Here is a 21,416-nt window from a genome sequence, read left to right on the forward strand (position 1 = left end):
CATGTGACTGGGGGCTTAAAGATCATGTGACTGGGTGGGAGCGGCTTACCGACCAAGATAGGTTTTCAAATAGGTGCTTGGACTCTTTTTCAATTGATTAAGTGACATTATTTGAATAGCCACAAAAAGGACAAATGATAGACAGCATTATTTGATGAGGAGCACAGTAGCATTTTAAGGTTTTGTACTGAACCCACAGATTAGGCAAGTAGTTCAATTTTCTTTAATTGCTATAAAAGTTCAGTTTTAGATAATGGTTAAAATGATTAAAGCATTTATGGGTAAAAACATACTGTTTAAATATTTCCTATTTTAAAAGTAATTAAGGATCATGCTAAAGTACTAGAGAAGGAAGGACAATTTAAAAAACTAGTACAGTGATACCTCATCTTACAAACGCCTCATCATACAAACTTTTCGAGATACAAACCCGGGGTTTAATATTTTTTTGCCTCTTCTTACAAACTATTTTCACCTTACAAACCACCACTGCCGCTGGGATGCCCCGCCTCCGGACTTCCATTGCCAGTGAAGCACCCGTTTTTGTGCTGCTGGGATTCCCCTGAGGCTCCCCTCCATGGGAAACCCCACCTCCGGACTTCCTTTGCCAGCGAAGCACCCATTTTTGCACTGCTGGGATTCCCATGCTGGGATTCCCCTGCAGCATTGCAAAAACACAGAAGTCCGGAGGTGGGGTTTCCCATGGAGGGGAGCCTCTGGAGAATCCCAGCAGCGTAAAAATGGGCGCCTCAGCTGGCAAACGGGGTGAATTTTGGGCTTACACGCATTAATCGCTTTTCCATTGATTCCTATGGGAAACATTGTTTCGTCTTACAAACTTTTCACCTTAAGAACCTCGTCCCGGAACCAATTAAGTTTGTAAGACAAGGTATCACTGTATTCAATAAATAGTGCATAAACTTACTTCCCACACTGCGTCTCTCCCCCCCCCCCCCCCAATGTGGGCAGCAGCCCATTACTGGAGCCATCCTGATCTAAGCATTCCCAGCCCCAGGCCTCAGTAAGGCCCTGCCTGTTTTGGCTCCACGTCAACTCCCCCCAACTATCTTTCCCCCACCCCCCTTTTGGCTGCCCTGTCCTGCTGGGCCTCTACTGGCTCTGCCACATACAAATCAAACAGCTGCACATGGCATCAGAAAGAAGGCTGGCAGGTGCCACTCAAAGGTGCCTCTTAAAGTGCCAGACTGGCTAAGTCTTGTCAGTGGGAGGGAGAGGATGGTGAAAATTAATTGAAATGGAAAATCTGGCAGAGACAGTTGAGTGCTGCAATAATTTCAAATGGTTGCTGAATGAGTGGTTGTTAAGCAAATACTCCCTGCAATGTACAAGTACAAGTGGCAATGTAATTTTTTTTCTTTCTTTGCGGTCAGTGATACAAAGGCTGTGTATTATGCTATGCGCAACAAGAGAGGGAAATATTAATCAGCTCAATCATGTAATATTCTGTTACTATGCTTTTTTATGTTGGGTTGTTTGCTTTTTATTTTGCCATTTATCCTGCTTTACTTTAAAACCGATTGGCCACATATCTTTAAATATAGCTCATTGTGTAATTACTACTGTTTACAACGCTGGGCTGCTTCCTTTGGAATTCAGCAGTACTTTCATGATTGTGCCAGTTGACCATGAAGATTAAAATCATAATTATAAGTGGTGTGTTTGTGTATATGCACATGTAAACACTTCATTTAAAAATAGATTACCTTTTTTGGTTGCTTAGAACATACTTTAATTGTACTGATTACAGTCATGATCATTCCTCTAGAATGGCATTGAGCTGCATTGGCTACCATTTGGTCTCCGAGCACAATTTAAAGTATTGGTTATGACCAATAAAGCCCTACATGGCTTAGGACCAGGTTACGTACGGGACCGTCTCCTGCCTCATGTATCCCAGCGGCCAGTTAGGTCCCACAGAATTGGCCTTCTCCAGATCCCATCAGCTAAGAAATGCCGGCTGGCGGGGCCTAGGGGAAGAGCCTTCTCTGTGGCAGCCCCTGCTCTATGGAATCAATTCCTTCCAGAGAGTCGCACTGCCCCCACTCTTCTGGCCTTTTGTAAGGTTTAAAAATTCATCTTTACCAGTAGGCCTGGGGCCATTGAGCACTGACATTGTGCTCTGGCCAATAACATGAATGTATGAGTGTGATAGGATGAATGTGGGTGTCTCATTTTTTAAACATCATTGGGGTTTTAGTATTAGTTTTTATGTTTGGGTTTTTACATGTTGCATTTTATATTTATTCCTGCTTTTATAAGCCGCCCTGAGTCTACGGAGAAGGGTGGCATAGAAATCCAAACAAACAAACCAATAAATAAAATTTAATATCACATTTTTAACATTTAGATATGTAGAACAACTCTTTATAGAAACAGCTATTGAAAACATTATTTTAATTTTTTATAAGTAATCTAATTCAAACAGTCACAGGCCAGCACAAATTTTATTATTTATTAAATAACACTTATATACATATTTAAGAAGTAGCACTTTTATATTATTGGCATAAATTGGGATTTATGAAACAAACAAAAAAAAAAGAAACATTTTTTTCCTACCGGAGTGAATATTAAAATATTATTCAACTATGTCTTAAGGAGCATTGTTTATTTATATATATTATCAGCAAATTAATGTATGTTGGCTGCTAATCACTCTTCATTTTTCAACAAGGTATCCTAATAATTATTTGCACCTGTTATATTGGTATCCACAGTCAGAAGAACAAGGTACAACAATGGATAAATGAATCATTTTGCTTCTACCTGCTTCAAAAAATTAAATTAGTCCAGATGTTTGGAGAAAATCTTTAAGCTCCACAATGCTTCACATGTTTTTCCATGGAGTTTTAATGTTACACAGACCGGCCAAGTATTCCTTTCATATTTTTTTTTTAAAAAGCAAATAGTAATTTTTAATGCAAGTTGTTACTGCTGATGTGTACCTCACTATTTCCTTCAAACTGTTTTCAGCCGTCTAAGAAGTACTGGCCTGCTCTCAGGTTACCAGCAGCGCACATGACTTCCAATGGCTCTAAATGCATCTCTTGAACTTGCGGTGTGATTAAGATAGCAGCTGTTTCTGTCTGTTAGAATTCCAACATCCCCTGGTAGGAATATAGATGCATTTGGAATGGTGCAAGGAAGTTTTCTAAAAAGGGAAGAGCAGCTGGCTTTTTCCAGTCCTACCTCCCTTCCTCACTCTCTCCTGTTCCCTCCTGCTGACAGTCAGAATTAATCCTCCTAAGTTTGACTGGAACAGCTGAGAGCTTGCCTGGCGCATAGCTCAAGGTTTCACAGTGGATTCAGATTGCCGCCTTCCCCTCCTTTTCCTTTCCCCTTTCAGTTCTGATTCAAGCAGCTGTCTCTGCCTGGGTTAAATACCAAGAGAGAGGTGTTAAATGATATGAGCTTATATTTGGTTATTTTTTTTAAAAAAAAAAATCCTTTCATTGCACTTATCAATGTAGCTTTTCTCTCTCCCTTCTGTATCGCCAAAAGGATTTGCTATACTAATCCCAGCACCTGTCTCTGCCTGGGACAGGGTTTTTTTTTAAGGGTCAGGAATAGTAGAGGGTGAAATAGTGCTGTGTGCTTTTTGCTGTCCTAGATGAGAATGGCTCCTCGATGCACCTAATGCCAGGAACGTATATCTTTTTTTGGCTTCTGTGTGCTGGCTGCCTCCTCCCTTTATGCGTTCTCCCATTATTGCGTCCTCTTCTTCCTAACTATCACTCTGTCGCTTCTGAGAACTGCAAGAGAGTTGTTTTCAGCTGGCCTCCTAATTTAGGAACTTCTAGTGTTCCATGTGCAACTAGGTTTAGCAGTGCAGAAAATACTGGGGGAAGGTGACCCAAACCCAGTCAAGCAGCCTGTGTGTATGTTAAATTGAGCACTCTATGTATATCTCTAGAGTTGTGTAGGATAACTAGAAACCCGTGTTTAAGACTGTAAGAGGGAATCCCAGTTTGTTTGCTTTGAGTAAAGCTGAAGAAGCCCTTGGCTATGTATGGTGTATATTGTATGGATTACCAATACCCAGTTGTCCAGGTGAGTAGAAAACAATTGAAAATTATTACCTCTTCACAGTTACACTCATAGAACATTGTTTGTTTTGTAGTACTTCAGTTCTTTTCATGTGGTACAGATTTATTAATTTCCCCCCAAAATGACATGGCAAGGTTTACTTTTAGTTGAAGTTGGGATTTGGGTAGAAGGTCTGAACGTTCTCTGGGAAGATTTTGCATTTTAAGAAACGCATCCTCTTTTCATGTTTTTAAGTAGTAAAAATAGTTCTGTCACTGCTAAATTCATATGAAATTCCTTAATAGTTGGTTAATAGAAGCTGCAAAAGTAAGAAATGTGTGATTTTAATATACTTTTTGCCTAGCTCCAGCTATTAGAAGAATTGAAATGTAATAACCATGAGTAATAATATTATGTCCGTTTGTATCAAAATATATGCTACCCAGGTATCAAACTTTTCACACATTGATATGTATAAATAATATTTTAAAAACTTGATGCAAAAAACCAACAATGAATTGACATCTCATCTAGAGTTCATTCTGAAAGTTCTTATATTCTAAATATTCTAAGCTATTCTAGTGCCCAAGCTCAATGTTAATTTCCTGACAGAAACATATGCAAAATACAGGAAAGTCCTCAATGCTAAAATCTGTATTACAGTAAATTTTAGCATACTATTCAGGAGAAAAGGGTGTGCATTAAACACAAATATTTCTTAAATCCAAATAAATGTTGTTTGCATCAGTGTATGTTATTTGTGTGGTCTTTTATGATAGATGTTGTCAAACGAAAAATTGTACAATTTATTCAAAGTTTTTTACTCTGTCCATTAAATTGCAACAAGTGATTTAAACTATTTAAAGAATATACAATCATAAAGCTAGAGAGTATTTAGTGCCAATACTCATTTATTTTATTTTATATTTCAGTGTAGGAATGGGGAGCCCCAGAGGCATATGCTCTAAACCATTCTAGTCTTAGGGCCCTCCAGAATTGGGCTGCAAAAAATTGCTGAGAAAAAAAAAAGTCCAATGTCCATCAGAGCAAGTGACTTCTCTTATTAGAATCATAGCTCCACCCCAACCTTCACTACAGTCCTCAGCATAGAGAGAGAGAGGATTGTGGCATTTGTATATCAAAATTTGCATACTTCAAGTTTATAATCCAACAAAGGATAACAATCCTTAGAAATATTTAGCAAGCGTGCTCCTTCATGGATTTGAAATTTTGTTTTAGATTATTTCATGAATTATCTTGAGTTTTCCAGTAGCTAAGCGCATAACATAGCATAAAATTATTAGCTTTATTTCGGTGTTGCATATTATAAGAACTCTTTCATTATAATATACAAACCAGGTATTGTTACTTAGGGAATCAAGGAAATTGTGGTTTGATTAACAAATCATGGTTAAAACAAGCCTGGCTAAAGCATGATACAATAGTACCTGTACATAAGAACGCCTCTATTTAAGAACTTTTCTAGATAAGAACCGGGTGTTCTTATTTTTTCCCTCTTCTTAAGAACAATTTTCTACTTAAGAACCCGAACCCGGAAAAATTTCCCAGGAAATTTGAGAGTGGCATGAAGGCCCGGCCAGTTTCCTGCCGATCCCCCTGGGTTTCTCTCTCTAGCGCAGTGTATGGGAGGCGCATGCTCCCCCTCGCCGCCTCAGAGTCCCTCTCTTTTTTTTAAGCCTTAAAGTTTTGGATTTTTTGGATTCCCCTCACCTCATCTTCTTCTTTCGGCAGTGACTGTCCTCCTCCTCCCACCCAAATTCCGAGCTTTTATTTCTTTCCTAATAGGTTTGCACACATTATTTGCTTTTACATTGATTCCTATGGAAAAAATTGCTTCTACTTACAAACTTTTCTACTTAAGAATCTGGTCATGGAATGAATTCAGTTCTTAAGTAGAGGTACCACTGTACTTGGAACCAGTTATTATATCTTTCCAAGGCTTAATTTAGTCTTTACACCTTACCTTTTTCAGAGTCACATTAAAAGGTCTATTTTATTGTGGTGGCTGTTTTTAAGGTCTGCATCTTATTAACCTTTCTCTGTATGTCCCTAGGAGCAAACATATGTAGCACATAATCCATTAGAATTATCCTAGTTTCATTTTATAGTATTTATTTAAAATAATAAGCATACAAAGTATAACCATTGTGAAAACTGAGTCTGGAAGATTATGTTGTACTTGTAGGATGAACAAAGTTTTATCTAGCATGATCAATTGATACTTTATAAGTGGTAATGAATTATTTTTTTGCAATCAAAACAGATTCCATTTGGGACTGTATTGATTAAAATTGGGCAGTCAATCAACACACGTCTTTTTGTTTGGGTTAATCTTATTTCCAAACAAATGTATTCATGTTTTATATGTTTTATTGTTATTGGTAGTATATAACATTGCACTAAAATAGTAGTGATAACACTTAATTTCTGTTTTACATGTGTTCAGTCATTTTCATGATATACTTTCTTAAACGTTTCTGAAATATCAATATGATTTTACATTTCTGGCATTATCTATATAATGCTTTGATTTTTCCATGTTTCAGCTTTATATTTTGCAAATATTGGTGCTGTTTGTGAGTATTTGGTTGAATGGGAAGACAGGCAATAAAATTAGAAGTATAAAAATAAGATAATTGAATTACAGAGTCAGGTTTTGAATGGCACTAAACTTATTACTTGAAGAATCAAATGATAAGATGTTCTGGAGACCTTTGAAAGTTTGAATTTTTGATATTAGCCTTTTAACTGTAAAAATAAACAGTTGACATTACTGGATCTCTTAAAATTCTCCCCAGGACCCAGAAGATTATACATCCTTTTTAGTAGATTAATTGCAATTGTACAAACTCTTGGAAGAGATGCTTCATAATTACTTTTCTTTTGGTAGCAGAGTTTGTTCCAAAAATCATGTAGCCTTGTTCTTCAGAATTGAAGTTTGCCTTAGGAACCCTAAATCTATATCTCAGGATGAGAAAAATGTTGCAGAAAAGTTAATGGAAAAGTTCCATTAACTCCTGGTAGATGTCCCCCTAATGATACTGGTCAATCAATAATATGAAGAGGACATTCATTTTAGATGACTAAAAAAAAGTATGCCTTTATTTAGAAGATAAGTAAACATATTATGGTATACATTAAATGTGTAATTGGCTTGTTATTAATTTTGATGTTATTTCTTCAGAGTTCATCAAATTGAACCAGTATAATTCAGATAATAAATTGATATCTAGACCTCAGTGTGAAATATATTATTTCAGTACCTCTGCCAAAGAGTTTTGATGAGGGTAAGACAATTCATTTCAAAAACAATTAAAACATTTAATTAGTCTAAATATTCTAGAAATAATTTTGACCAACAGAAACATACACCATTTAAGGTGTGCTAAAGCTCCCTCTTATACTATCAACTATATGATAGTAGCAATGTCTTCTTTTTCCTCACAATAATCTCAAAGAAATAAGACAAATGGGTTGCTGAGTTTGGGGAGATCTGTTATCTGCTTACACATATTCAGATAGGATGCCTCATAGGCCAGTGATTTTTCAAACATGCTGGACTTTGCACTGTGACTATACGCCGAGGCGCACACTCTTCCAACCAAAGAGGTACCTATTTATCTACTCACATCTGTATGCTTTTGTACTAGTTGGGCAGGAGCTGGGGCAAGCAATGGGAGCTCATCCCATCATGCGGCACTCAGATCTCAAACCCAGGCTGTCAGCTTTCCAGATGACAAGCTCGGGATCTTTAATTTCTAAGCTATCAGACATCCCATTTGTTTATTTATAGACTACCAGTTATAAATAGTAATTAATAACTTGCTGTTAAATGCACCTCCTGTTCAATAAAGGGTTGTACATCCTTGTTCAATATTATAAATATATTATTACAACCTAGCAGTTGAGAATACATTCTCTATAGTCTAGAGCAGTGATGGCAAACCTTTTCTTCCCTGGGGGCCGAAAGAGCGTGCACGTGCGTTATCGCACATGCGCGAGTGCCCACACTCATAATTCAATGGCTGAGGAGGGCAAAAACTGAGGAAAATGACCTGTTTCCCAACTTCTGGTGGGCCCAGTACGCTCATGTTTCGCCCTCCCCAGGCTCCAAAGGCTTCCTGGAATGTAAAATGTCCTTCCCCATTCCTTTGGAGGCTCTCTGGAAGCAAAAATGCCCTCCCAGAGCATCTGTGCGAAGCCAAAAATCAGCTGGCCAGCACACACATGCATGTTGGAGATGAGCTAGGGCAATGCTTCGCGTGCCAGCAGTTATGGTTCCGTGTGCCACCTGTGGCATCACTGGTCTAGAGTCATCAAACCTTGAATCTTCAAGGCCAGTCACTTGATGATGAGATGGGTGACATATATTGGTATATAAAATAAATAAGTCAAGAAGTCCTTAGATATCTATGTCATGAAAATAAAATAGCATTCATCAAGTTCCAAAAACCATCTGTAATATGGCTGGCAAGGATCATCTATTGATAGTCTTTGTGCAAAATGCAAATGTGAAGCCAGTCATTGTACCTTGTAATTGAAATGATCTACTGCTTAACATTATATGTATGAGTCAACTCAGCTATATTTTACCAAGTTTGGCATTCCAGATGTGGAATTATACTTCATATCCAACGGTTCCAGTAATTATGGAAGTTGTAGCTTAACAACACCTTGAAATTAAAATAGTAATAGTAATGGGGGATTTTAACTACCTTGATATCAACTGGGAGACAAACTCTGCACTAAATGAAACCAACAGGTTCCTAACAAACCTAGAAGACAACTTTGTTTCCCCAAAAGTAGAGAAGGGAACAAGGGGATCAGCCATATTGGACTTCCAGAGGGAGCTTGGAGAAATACCTGACTCTTGCCCACAATCCGGATGAGTCCCTAGTGGCTGCCCGGAACAGGATTTTATAGGGGCACTGGAATGTATTGGATCTCTGCGACCTCTCTGTGGCGGTAAATCCAGGAGAGCTCCTTGGTTCACTGAGGAACTCTGGAAGATGAAGCGTCAGAAGAGAGTCTTGAGCGATGCTGGAGAACCAGTAACTCTGAATCTGACCAAGCACTGTTAAGAGTCTTTATTAGGACTTACCTAATGCAAAAATGTTTGCATTTTCCAGTACTTATTGTGTCCGCAGATTCACGCCGAGGCGCCCTTTTCAGGCTGACCCATTCTTTCCTTAATGTGGAGGGAGCAGAAGAGCTCCTACAGAGAAATTTGTTCAGTTTCTAACAGACAAAGTCACCCAGATTTGGACAGACCTGGACTCTTATTAGACAGGTCAGACTGAAATGATAGGGGTAGTTCTTAGTCCCATTGTGTGGGACGAATTTGATCCTGTGACTCCTGATGAAGTGGACAAAGCTATGGGAGCTGTGCATTCCTTCATTTGTCTACTGGACCCATGCCCCTCCTGGCTGGTCTTGGCCAGCAAGGAGGTGACACAAGATTGGTTCCAGACTTTGATCAATGCCTCTTTAAGTGAGGAGTCATTCCTGAAACCATGAAAAGAAGTGGTTGTGAGGCCCTTCCTCAAGAAGCCTTCCCTGGACCTAGCTGAGTTGAAGAACTTTTGTCCAGTCTTCGGAGAGGGGCGGCATACAAATCTAAATAATAAATAAATAAATAAATAAATAAATAAATAAATAAAAATTGGGTAAAGTAGGTATGGTTGTGCAGAAAGTGGTGGTGCTCCAGCTCCTATGGTCATTGGATGAAACCGATTATCTAGACTGTTTTCAATTGGGCTTCAGGCCCGACTACAGTACAGAAACTGCTTTGGTCATGCTGATGAATGATCTCTGGCATGCCCAGGATAGGGGTCACTCTTCTATCATGGTCATTCTTGATCTCTCAGTGGCTTTCAGTACTATTGACCATGGTATCCTTTTCCAACAACTGAGGGAGTTGGGAGTGGGAGGTACAGTGTTGTGGTGGTTCACCTCCTATCTTTCCAGTTGGTTGCAGTCAGTGTTGGTAGGGGAACAGTGATCGACCCCTAGGCCCTTTCTTTGTGGGATGCCACAGGGTTTGGTGCTCTCTCTTGTATTTAACATCTACATGAAACCACTGGGTGAGATCATCCTATGGCATGGGGTGAAGTACCAGCAATATGTTGATGATACCCAGTTATACATCTCCACCCTGTGCCAGTTCAGTGAATTGGTAGATTGATGTGCAAGTGCCTGGAGGCCGTGAGGGTCTGGATGGGAGTTAACAGGCTCAAGCTTAATCCCGACAAGACTGAGTGGCTATGGGTATTGCCTCTGAAGGACTACATGAACTGTCCATCCTTGGTTCTGGGAGGGGAAAAACTACCCCTTTCAGAACAGGTTCGCAGTTTGGGTGTCTTCTAGGATTCTCAGCTGAGACTGGAACAACATCTTTCAGCTGTAGCCAGGGGGACCTTTGCACAGGTTCGCTTGGTGCACCAATTGCGACCCTATTTGGATCAGCAAGCTCTCCTCACAGTCACTCATGCCCTTATCACCTTGGGAAATTTTGAAAAGTGAGATTATAAACCAACGAAGAAGAAAAATAATAGCTCTCAAAAGAAACCAGCATGGCTGCATAAAGAACTCTCTGACAAACTGAAAGAAAAAAAAGGACAAGTATAAAAAAGTGAAATGAGGGAGAAATAACTAAGGTAGAATATCAGCAAATAGTCCAAGCCTGTAAAGATGAAGTGAGGAAACCTAAGGGTCACAATGAACAAAGGCTTCCGACAAAAGTAAAAAATAACAAAAAAAGCTTCTTCCAACATATTTTTTTTTAAACGTTCAAGGAAACAATTGGTCCATTGCTGGGAGAAAGAGGCAAGAAGGTGACAAGCAACAGGGAGAAAGTAAATCTACTTAACTCGTTTCTTGGATCTGTCTTTACACAAAGGGAAAACTCTGCTTTCTCCCTGTCTACCCTAGACAAATTCAAATCATCAGGACCAGACCCAAGGTTCTGAAGGAATTGGCAGACGAGATTTTGGAATTATCAGGGAATTTGTGAAAAAAACAGAATAAATCAGCGGAAAAAAACAAACTGTATTAACATGTTCATCAACACCTTCCCTTTATTGCCCATAATATCAGAGTGTCTGGCAAAGGGAATTATCAGTGAATTCATGAAAAAAACAGAATAAATCAGGGGGAGTAAACCAAACTTTATTAAAATGTTTAAAAGCCAGGGGAAAATCATGTAAAAAAAATGCCTGGCAGAGTCAAACAAAATGAGCATAACTGTGGCAACAACTTGCTTCCTCAGTTACCGATACTTCTTCACGGCTTAGCCGTTTGGTATGACGTCATCTATGACTGCACCTTAACTAGATCGCAGGTTACAGGGAAATGTCAGGGAAATATCAGGGAATTTCAAAATGCTTTCCCCCTGGACACCCTGTGACAGCATTTATCAAATGCCTTCAGTAAGGCATTTGATAAAGTAGACTATAACCTACTACTAGATAAAGTTGAAAAATGAGGGTTAGACAGCACCACCACCAGATGGATTCAAAACTGGCTGACCAACCACACTAAACATGTAGTGCTCAATGGAACTACGTCTATATAGAGGGAAGTATGCAGTAGAGTACCCCAATGCTCTGTTTTAGACCCAGTACTCTTCAACATCTTCACCAATGAGGGCATAGATTGGGAACTCATCAAAGTTGCAGATGACACCAAACTGGCAGGAATAGCCTACACTCTAGAATAGAGGCTAAAGAGACAGAAATATCTTGGCAGACTTGAATATTGGGCGCTATTTAAAAAAATGAAATTCAATGGTGAAAAAAGTAAGGTTCTACATTTAGGCAAGAAGAACAAAATGCACAGGTATGGTATATATCAGTGATGGCGAACCTTTTTTTCCGTGGGTGCCGAAAGAGCGTGGCGGGTGCAATTGCACATGCGCAAGTGCCACACCCATAATTCAATGCCTGAGGAGGACGAAAACAGCTCCCCCCACCAAGGCCCTCTGGAAGCCAGAAATAGCCTGTTTCCCAACTTCAGATGGGCCCAATAGGCTTGTGCTTTGCCCTCCCCAGGTTCTAAATGCATTCCTGGAGCTGGAGGAGGATAAAGATACCTCCCCCCCCCCAGAGGATCTCTGGAAGCCAAAAATGCCCTCCTAGAGCCTCTGTGCAAGCCCAAAATCAGCTGGCCAGCACATACATGCATGTTGGTGCTGAGCTAAGGCAATGGCTCACATGCCAGCAGATATGGCTCTGCGTGCTACCTGTGGCACTTCATCACTGGTATATATGGTACCTTGCTCAACAATAGTAACTGTGAGAGGGACTTTGGAGTCCTAGTGGACAACCATTTAAATATGAGCCAGCAGTGTGCAGCAGCTGCCAAGAAGCTAACACAGTTTTAGGCTGCATTAACAGAGGGATAGAATCAAGATCACATGAAGTGTTAATACTACTTTATAAGGCCTTGGTAAGGCCATACTTGGAATATTACATTCAGTTTTGGTCGCCAGGATGCAAAAAGGATGATGAGACTCTAGAAAGTATGTAGAGAAGAGCAATGAAGATGATTAGGAGACTGGAGGCTAAAACATATGAAGAAGGGTTGTAGCAACCGTTTAATGAAAAGAAGAACTAGGGGAGACATGATAGCAGTGTTCCAATATCTCAGGGGTTGCCACAAAGAAGAAGGAGTCAGGCTATTCTCCAAAGCATCTGAGAACAGAAAAAGAAGCAATGGGTGGAAACTACTCAAGGAGAGAAGCAAATTAGAACTAAGGAGAAATTTCCTGACAGTTAGAAAAAATAATCCGTGGAACAGCTTGCCTCCAGAGGTTGTGAATGTTCCAACGGCTGGAAGTTTAAAGATGATGTTTGATGTTGGATAACCATTTGTCTGAAATGGTGTAGGGTTTCCTGCCTAAGCAGGGAGTTGGACTAGAAGACCTCCAAGGTCCCTTCCAACTCTGCTATTCTATTCTATTCCATCCCATCTCAAAAAGTTGTCTAGGGTTAGGTGGAGTGGACAGTCCTTTTAAATTGAGTGATAACCTTGAGGGATCCAAACTGAGTACATTGAACCAAAGATGGAAAATGACACTTGTTCATTTTTTTCCTTCCTATTTCTCTTTCTACTTGCTTATCTTTGTTATAGCTACTATAAGATGCTTTTTTTTGAGGAAGGGGGAGTGATTATACCAGAGGTATGAATGATTTGTTACAAAAGGACTTTGATCTTGTGCCAAAAGGTACATGAAATAGTGATCCTAAGATTGCAGGCTATTATTCTGTGGTCGAAAGAAGAGAGAGACTAATAGGGAAGTGAGAACTCTGTAGAATAGGAACCAGAATATATGGGTAAGCTGGTCTGTAATTTTTACTGCATGCTGGAAATTTTTATTATAGAATTTGCACAAAAGGGAATGGGCTTGAACATTTCAATCTACATAAACTGAAAAAGCCTAAATTTTTTAGTCAATTTGTTTTCTTCTTTTACCTGCTACCCTATTTGTATATTAGTCTGTATTTGTATAATTCTTATGTGGCCTCCTTTTTCCAACAGCATTGAGTTCATTATGTTAAATATTAACATCTTCAGAGTAGGCCATACAGCAAAACTATACCGAAATACCTAGCTTTGATTGTTGTACAATGTGATGACTCAGATGTGTGTAATAGCCGTGATAGAACAAACATTAGATGCAAAAACTATGCTGAGCATTTCAGATATATAGTTGCAATTCATCAGAGAAGAGAGCAAATGGACAGAAAGATATAGAAGGGGTTCGTATATTAATGAATCCTGTAGCCTGAGTTTTATCATAGGTGGTGGCAATTCTAGCATGGCTAGAATTGCCATGGCTAACCTATAGAATTGTGAATGGGACTGTAGCCCAAGAAATCCTGATAAATCATGTTAAATATACAAGGTTGCAATATCATGTTTAAAAGTCTGAAGAAACATTGTGTTAGTTATGTTCAGTATATTCTAATCATTTGGGATTAAAATTTGAAAGATAACTAAATATGCTCAATTAATTGACCAGAACACTGCAAAAGTGAGAGGAGGAATGTATTTTTCAGAAGAGGAGGTTTTGAAGAAAAATTGCAACATTTGTTTGCAGTTGTCAGAAATTACCTATTCATTTGAATAGGCAATAAATGTATTTTCATTAGTCAGAAGTTACATCGCCTCCAAAATAAAATTTAAAAAATTCAAGGTTTACCAGATGTACAAGGGTGAGTGAATTTGGTTGGCAATTGAACTGTTCTTTTGCTGTCTTATACATGTACATCTCATCATTCCCCAAAAGGATATGATCATTTGAACAAAAAGTTGATATTTCATAAACAAGTACCTGATGTGTTATTAGTTCAAGGAAAGTGATTTCAGAGATCTGTAATGTCTTCTCCATTTTATTCCACTGATACTAAAATCTGAAGTCATTTTGCATCTTTTATTCCTTTTATTACATTGAAAAAAAGCAAAAATGTGATATAGCTCTACGTTTTCATGCTAGTCATTGTGTTAGGTGAACTTTTTCATGTTGTTAAGTTACTCTGCACTTACTTATCTCAGAAAGCTAAACAGAATCAGACCTAGTTAATGTTGGGATGGGGAGACCACCATGAAATCCTATAGTGTATGCTGGACTTGATGTAAACACATCTTTAAAAAGGCCTTAGAAAGCTTCTTCCCCTCACCCACCTATATTGTTGCCTAGAAAACTCTGTGTACCTGTGTCCATGAGATAACTAGAAGTCAAGCACAAAAAAGAAGCCAGAGCCTGGAATCTACCAGGCTCACATAAGTAGCAATAGCGATAGCATTTAGATTTATATACCGCTTCATAAGTGCTTTTACAGCCTTCTCTATGCAGTTTACAGAGTCACCATATATTGCCCCCAACAATCTGGGTCATCATTTTACCCACCTTAGAAGGATGGAAGGCTGAGTCAACCTATCAAGATACAAGAGGCAATTCCAGCAGAGAACTGGATTTAAATTCAAATGAACCCAAAACCACCCTTTCAGCATAGTCTAGATCCATGATGGCATACCTATGGCGCTTGTGCTACAGGTGGCACACGTAGCCATCTATCCCGGCACGCGAGCCATTGCCCTAACTCAGTTCCAGTGTGCATGTATGTACCAGGCAGCTGATTTTTGGCTTGTATGGAAGTTCTGGGAGGGCGTTTTTCAGCCTCTGGAGGACTTCTGGGGGGGCAGGGGAGGGATTTTTTGCCCTCCCCAGCCTTCAGGGGAGCCTTTGGAGACTGGGGAGGGCAACAAGTTGGGAAGCTGGGTTGTGGGGGAATCACGCACATATGCACAGGGGGTGGGGTAAATGGGGGAGATTGAATTATGGGTGTGGGCACATCTGTACACTTGATAACTGGAATCAGCCCCCCCCCCCCCCCGAGATTCATATTATCCCACCCTCCTCGCCTTTTGTAAGAGTCTAAAGACTCACTTATGCTGCCAAGCTTGGGGTCATTAGATTTTGCCCCCTGGCCAATGAATGGGTTTGTTGATTGAATGGAATATGTGTGTATTTTAATTGGTTCTTTACATTTTAGATGTAACTTTTATTTTTAATTAATTGGATTTCGATGTATATTGTCTTTTTATATGTTGTAAGCCACCCTGAGTCCTTGAAGAGGGGCGGCATATAAATCCAAATAATAATAATAATAATAATAATAATAATAATAATAATAATAATAATAATAACAACAACAACAACGCGCACATGTGGTACACGTACATTTTTGGTACCTGAGGGAAAAAAGGTTAGCCATCATTGGTCTAGATTCTTGAGCATCAGGTTCCTTGAAAAACCTTCACACTGGTGTTTTCCTTGCTCATTGGATGCGTTGTGTCAGTGTAGAGTGGAAACTCAGCCCTTGAAAGATGCGGGGTCGTGGTGGTGGGGGAAGAAAATGCCTTCCTCCTAGCCTCACAGTGAGGCCAGGGTTACATTAGAGAGCTCAGCCTCCTTCCCCCGACTAGGGAGAAAAAACCCGACACGTTTGGCAGGAGGTGGAGGAGATGCTTAGCGCAGGTAGAGAGCCCTTTTGTGCCGGGAAGAGAGCAAAGGGCCTCAGGAAGGCGGAGAGAGGCCCCTTTTGTTTGAAGCGCGCTACCGGCGCGCCTGTCTCTCTCCCCCTCACGCACACACTCCTCCTCGGGCCTTTTGGCTTTACAGCCCTTCTCCCGCTCCCGACACGAGGGAAACCAACCCTCGGCTTTGCGCGCACACACACGATGCCAGCGGCCTCCCTCTCATTTGACTCCGTCCAGGCGGCGGCGGGAGGAGGAGGAGGAGGAGCAGGCGGGCCCGGGCTCTGATTAATTACCTCAGGCATTCGTGAGGCGGAGCTTCCCTCAGCCATCTGGCTGAGAGATGGGAGGGAGCTGCGGAGAAGAAGGCGGGCGGGAGAAGAGAGACCAGGGCGAGAGGGAGAGCGAAGAAAGGAAGGAGCGCGAGGAAGGCAGGAGGACTGGCGACCCAGGGGAGCTCCCCCTCCCTCCCTCCCTCGCTCGGTTGCCACTCGGAGGAGCCCAGGGCCGAGGAGGAGGTTTTGCCACAGCCCCACCTGGCGGAAGGGATTTTCTCCCCCTCGCCTCCCCACCCTCCCGCTTTGGTTTATGGAGAAAAAGAAAATGGTCACTCAGGTAAGGCGGCGCTGCCCCGGCGCTCCTCTTCCTCCCCTCTTCCCGACGCGGGGCTGGGAAAAACGCCTTGCCTTTCTGGAGAGAAAAAAAAGAAAAGAAGAGGAGGCCCTTCAATGGGGGGACGGAAGGGCTCCGGGCGCCGTTGTCCGAGCTTGCAGAGAGAGAGAGAGCGCGGGGCGAATAGCTGTAGGTGGAGCGTGGATGCGCAGCCATCCCTTCTCGCTCCGCTCCATGGATTCCGGTTTCCTGTGCTGGGTGCAGCTGCAGCTCAGGAAAAAGACCCTGCGGGGATTTTGTCCACCTCTTTGTCTTCATGTGGAGGCGGGCGGGCGGGCGGCACTGCAGAGGTAGGGAAAGGCTAGCAGATTTATTATTATCATTGCCACCGAATGAATATTGGCAAGAGGAGGGGTGGTGGTTCCCCTCCTTGCGCGACCCTTCCGGAGAATCCATTCGTTCCGATCCAACGGATCCTCATTGCCCGCAGTTCCCTCCCTCCCTTCCAAGAATCCTCCTTGTCAATGGGGCGGCTTTGATGGTTTCCTTTGGGAAGGAGATAGTGAGATGGAATTCGATCCTGTCACATCCGACCATTGTGGTGGGGGTGATGCGCGAGAGGATCCTTGCAGATTCTGGGATCTACCCAGGCTCCTCTTCCGCACTGCCCTCGGATGGGCTGCCATGCAGGTTTTAGCTGAATCGGCATTTCAATCACTTTCTTGTTACAAAGGTAATTCCTTCCCCCCAACCCCCACGTTTTTACAGGTGCCTTGTCTGTGCATGAATGCTCATGGAGCACAGTGCTCATTGCAACTATACATAGACCCACGAAAGCAGCTGCTTATCATTTCCCAGAGAAGCAATGCTTGGGCTGAATGCAAGGGATGATTTACCCACAACCAAGAAACAGTTATTTTCCCCCCTGACTTGCTTTTCTGAGAATTGTTTAAATTATTTGTGCCTTTAAAAAAAAAAAGGAAACCACCTAGTTGACATGGAGGGGACGGGAGTCAGTTAAATAGACAAGGTTAGGAAACAATATCATTACAGCCAGGTAGCATTTACTGTTAGTAATAATTATGTAATGATCTGCAGTGCCATACATGGATATTTATTTATTTATTTTATTTGGTTTATTTGATTTATTTGATTTGATTTGATTTGATTTGATTTGTATGCCGTCACTCTCCATAGACTCCGCGGATATATATTTCTGAGAGAGAAAGAGAAAAGATATATTTTTAAGGGGGAAAATCATGGGGATTTTTTTTGGTCATTTAATTAAAATTTTAAAAGACCTCATATCATTTGACCTAATTTTTACATTGTTGCACAAGTGTAATTTTTAGGGGTCAGAGGCATCATATACTTTTCTCTTTAAGGGGCAAGATGAATGTCCTAGGAGACAATTGTTATAAGTAGTGGCAGCAGCTTGACTTCCTTAGTCAGCAGACTTGAGTAAATTCAGTGGCTCAGAGGCAGGGAGGTCTCTATCCATTAATGCAAATTGCAGATTTCCTTCTCTGCTGATCACATTCATTATTTATATTTCCTTTTTATTTTGCATGTGTGTCTTGAGAGTGCTGGACGACTTTATGCCATCTGAATGTGAAAGCTTCAAAAGTAATTTTGTAGGCAATTTTTTTTCTCCTTTTAACATACTGTATCTTCTGTAATTTTGAGTAACCTTTCTGTACATTTCTCTCCCGTTATATGGTACATGATATTGTCCAAAGTTGTTTTCCTATACAGTATATTTAATATAACGATAGTTCATAGATGATCTAACTAAGAAATGTCCACCATATAAAGATAGCATATTTGAGGGAAAGTGAAAATTCTTGTACTTCAGATGAAAAATGAAAAGGCTATTTGCTTATCAAGGAAGGTTGGAGGAGTGCATAGATTACTGTATAGAGCGAGGGTAGACAAACCTGGCTCTTGTATGACATGTGGACTTCAACTCCCAGAATTCCTGAGCTAGCATGATTGGCTTAGGAATTCTGGGAGGTGAAGTCCACAAGTCATAGAAGAAGCCAACTTTGCCTACCCCGGTATAGAGCAATGATGGCGAACCTATGGCACACGTGCCACAGGTGACACGCGGAGCCATATCTGAGGGCACATGAGACGTTGTCCTGTGATGTCAGCTCCAGCATGTATGCACATGCTAGTCAATTGATTTTTGGCCTTCTTTTTGGTCATTTTCACCCTCCACAAGCTTTAGGGAAGCCTCCTGAACCCTGGAGATGGCGAAAAACAGACCAATGGACCAACCGGAAGTTCAGAAATGAACTGCTTGGTCCATTGAGCCATTTTTTTTGCATCCCCAGGGTTCAGCAAAGTGCAGAGGGCAGTGCAAGGTTGTGCATATGCATGTGGTATGGATGTGGGCATGCACACGCTATTGCGCATGTGTGCACCTTTTGGTACCCGAGTCAAAATAGGTTTGCCATCACTGATATAGAGAATATTTATTTAGTTAGTTAGTTATTTAGTTATTTAGTTTAGTTAGTTAGCTCCCTAAGGACTCTGGGCGAATAAAGAAAGTTTTTGCATCACTCTCAAGAGGAAAGAATTGACATTACTAAAAAATGATTAACTCTCTGTGACCTTCATGTGTGGTTTCTAAAATACATATTGAGTATGTATGTCATTTTTCTATTTGACACAGAAAATGTAACATATATAAGAATAATTTGAAATATCACATTAAGAAATTAGAAATTTGGTTGGGTAAGTTAATATAACTAAAGTTGACACAAGAACTAGGAAGTTCCTTAATGTTCCTATTTCTCTGTGATGATCTTTGATATTATATTTTACCAAAATACACTCATTTTTCTACTTTGGATTTGAGCATTCTGCTCAAAATTGCAAGTCATGTGTCAATAAGACTTTGTACTGGATTTATAATAGGTGATTATTTAGGGTCAGCACTTTAATACTGTTGGGATTTTTTTCTTTCAGAGCATGTATAATCGTTCAAATAATATAATAAGGGCAGTTACACTGATCAGTGGAACTTTGTTTTTGTTTCCAAAAATATCCATTTAGAAATCTTGGGTAAGAAGGAAATACTACCATGTGTGCAATATAATAATACTATATGACAGTTGGGATAGTGCCAGTATGAAGGAGCATATTTAATGCTAACATCTTCAGTTAAGAACTAATTGATTTTGAAAAATAATTATCATTCTGTGTTAAATGGAATAGCTTCGCCCCTTTTGGGACGGAGTGTTTTTCATTTTTACTATATTCCTGGATTTATAGGTAGTCCTCAATTTATGACTATAATTGGGACCAATTTTTTTTTGTTCTTAAGCAAGGCATTTGTTAATGAGTCACACCCTATTTTACAACATTTTATTTGCCATGGTTGTTAAGTGAATTGTATGGTTGTTAAGCAAATCTGGCTTCTCCCATTGACTTACCATGTCAGAAGCCAGCTGGGAAGGTCGCAAATGATAGCCACATGACCCCAGGATGTTGCAGCCCTCATAAAATCATGCCCTAATTTTGATGATGTGACTGTGAGGATCCTGCCATAGTTGTAAGTATGGGGATTAATTGTAGGTCACTTTGGACAGTGCTCTTGTAACGTTGAACATTTATAAATCAAGGACAACCTGTATCAATAGTAAGATATTCCCCATTCCTGGTTCCATTCAGTTTTTGTCCTGATATAAATGTGAACTGATTCAGAAGGAATAAAAAAGTATTAAGGATTTTGCTCTATGCCATGTAAATGTACTTGCAGTTTGGATTATGCTGTATTACTGCGTGTCTGATATGTTAGAGCAGGGTAGGCAAAGTTGGCTCTTGTATGATACCGGTATGTGGACTTCAATTCCCAGAATTCCTGAGCTAGCATGATTGGCTCAGGAATTCTGGGAGTTGAAGTCCACAAGTCATAGAAGAGCCAACTTTGCCTACCCCGTGCTAGAGGAATCTGTTTAAATATACAGTATATGACAATTCTTTATCAGTAAGCTATCACTAAAATAGGTTTGGGGAGGGTGCCAAAATTGCATTTGGTTCTTGGAAATCTTTTGAACAAGAAATCCACATTTATAATTATTCATGAAACTTCCATTGTGTTAGACAAAAATGCCCTGAATTTGATTCACTTACACTTAATGTGGTAAATGCAAGAAAAACAGTTTCGGTTGAGCAGGGTAACGGGGAAGAGATTATGGGTTAAGGGAATATTTTTTTGGACATGCTGTAAAATTGCTACCTTCTGGAGGAGCAAAAATCACATTTCCCCCCTTTCTTTCTTTCTTTCTTGGACAGTGCAGTGCTTTGCTGGCGTTTTATTCGAGGATCTGTTTCCAATCAGTGCTGAGACTGTGGGGGGAAGGCACTGAGCTTTCACAGAATTGGGGGTGGGGGGAGTGTGCTTTCTCTATTAAGCTGTTCAGCAAGTCCATGTGGCAGTCCTGGAGTGTGTTCCTGTGCAGTGAATCACCCCTTCCATTGTCCCTCTCCCCTTGCTTGGAGGAATGAAACCCATTACAGGGGGCTGTTGCCTGCTTATAATTTGTACTTTTAGATCGGGGAGGGGAATTTTTTGGTAGGGGAGGGGAATGTTGAAAAACTAGGTAGGGGAGAGCTATTCCTTTCTAAGGCCTAGTGCTCCTCCGAGGCTGTTATTCTTCTCTGCCTAGGGCGGGTGGCGCTCAAACCTT

General features: G+C 40.6%; 1 protein-coding gene across 7 annotated transcripts in view; it reads left to right on the plus strand.

The window, feature by feature from the left end:
• The window catches only part of RBFOX2 (RNA binding fox-1 homolog 2), a 247,223-nt gene that overhangs the window by 116,299 nt on the left and 109,508 nt on the right, over window positions 1-21,416 (plus strand). Inside the window, exon 1 of one of the 7 annotated variants that reach the window (XM_070756216.1) lies at window positions 16,452-16,722. The exons of 4 other annotated variants lie outside the window; for them this stretch is intronic. In XM_070756216.1, the coding sequence (XP_070612317.1) occupies window positions 16,696-16,722 (27 nt within the window). In that variant the 5' untranslated portion in view covers window positions 16,452-16,695. Of the gene's footprint in view, window positions 1-16,451; window positions 16,723-21,416 lie in introns of those variants that run through there. 2 more of the 7 variants (XM_070756217.1, XM_070756215.1) reach the window with 2 other exon arrangements.

Source organism: Erythrolamprus reginae, chromosome 6 (assembly GCF_031021105.1).
Source record: "Erythrolamprus reginae isolate rEryReg1 chromosome 6, rEryReg1.hap1, whole genome shotgun sequence".
Classification (NCBI taxonomy): Eukaryota; Metazoa; Chordata; class Lepidosauria; order Squamata; family Dipsadidae; genus Erythrolamprus; species Erythrolamprus reginae.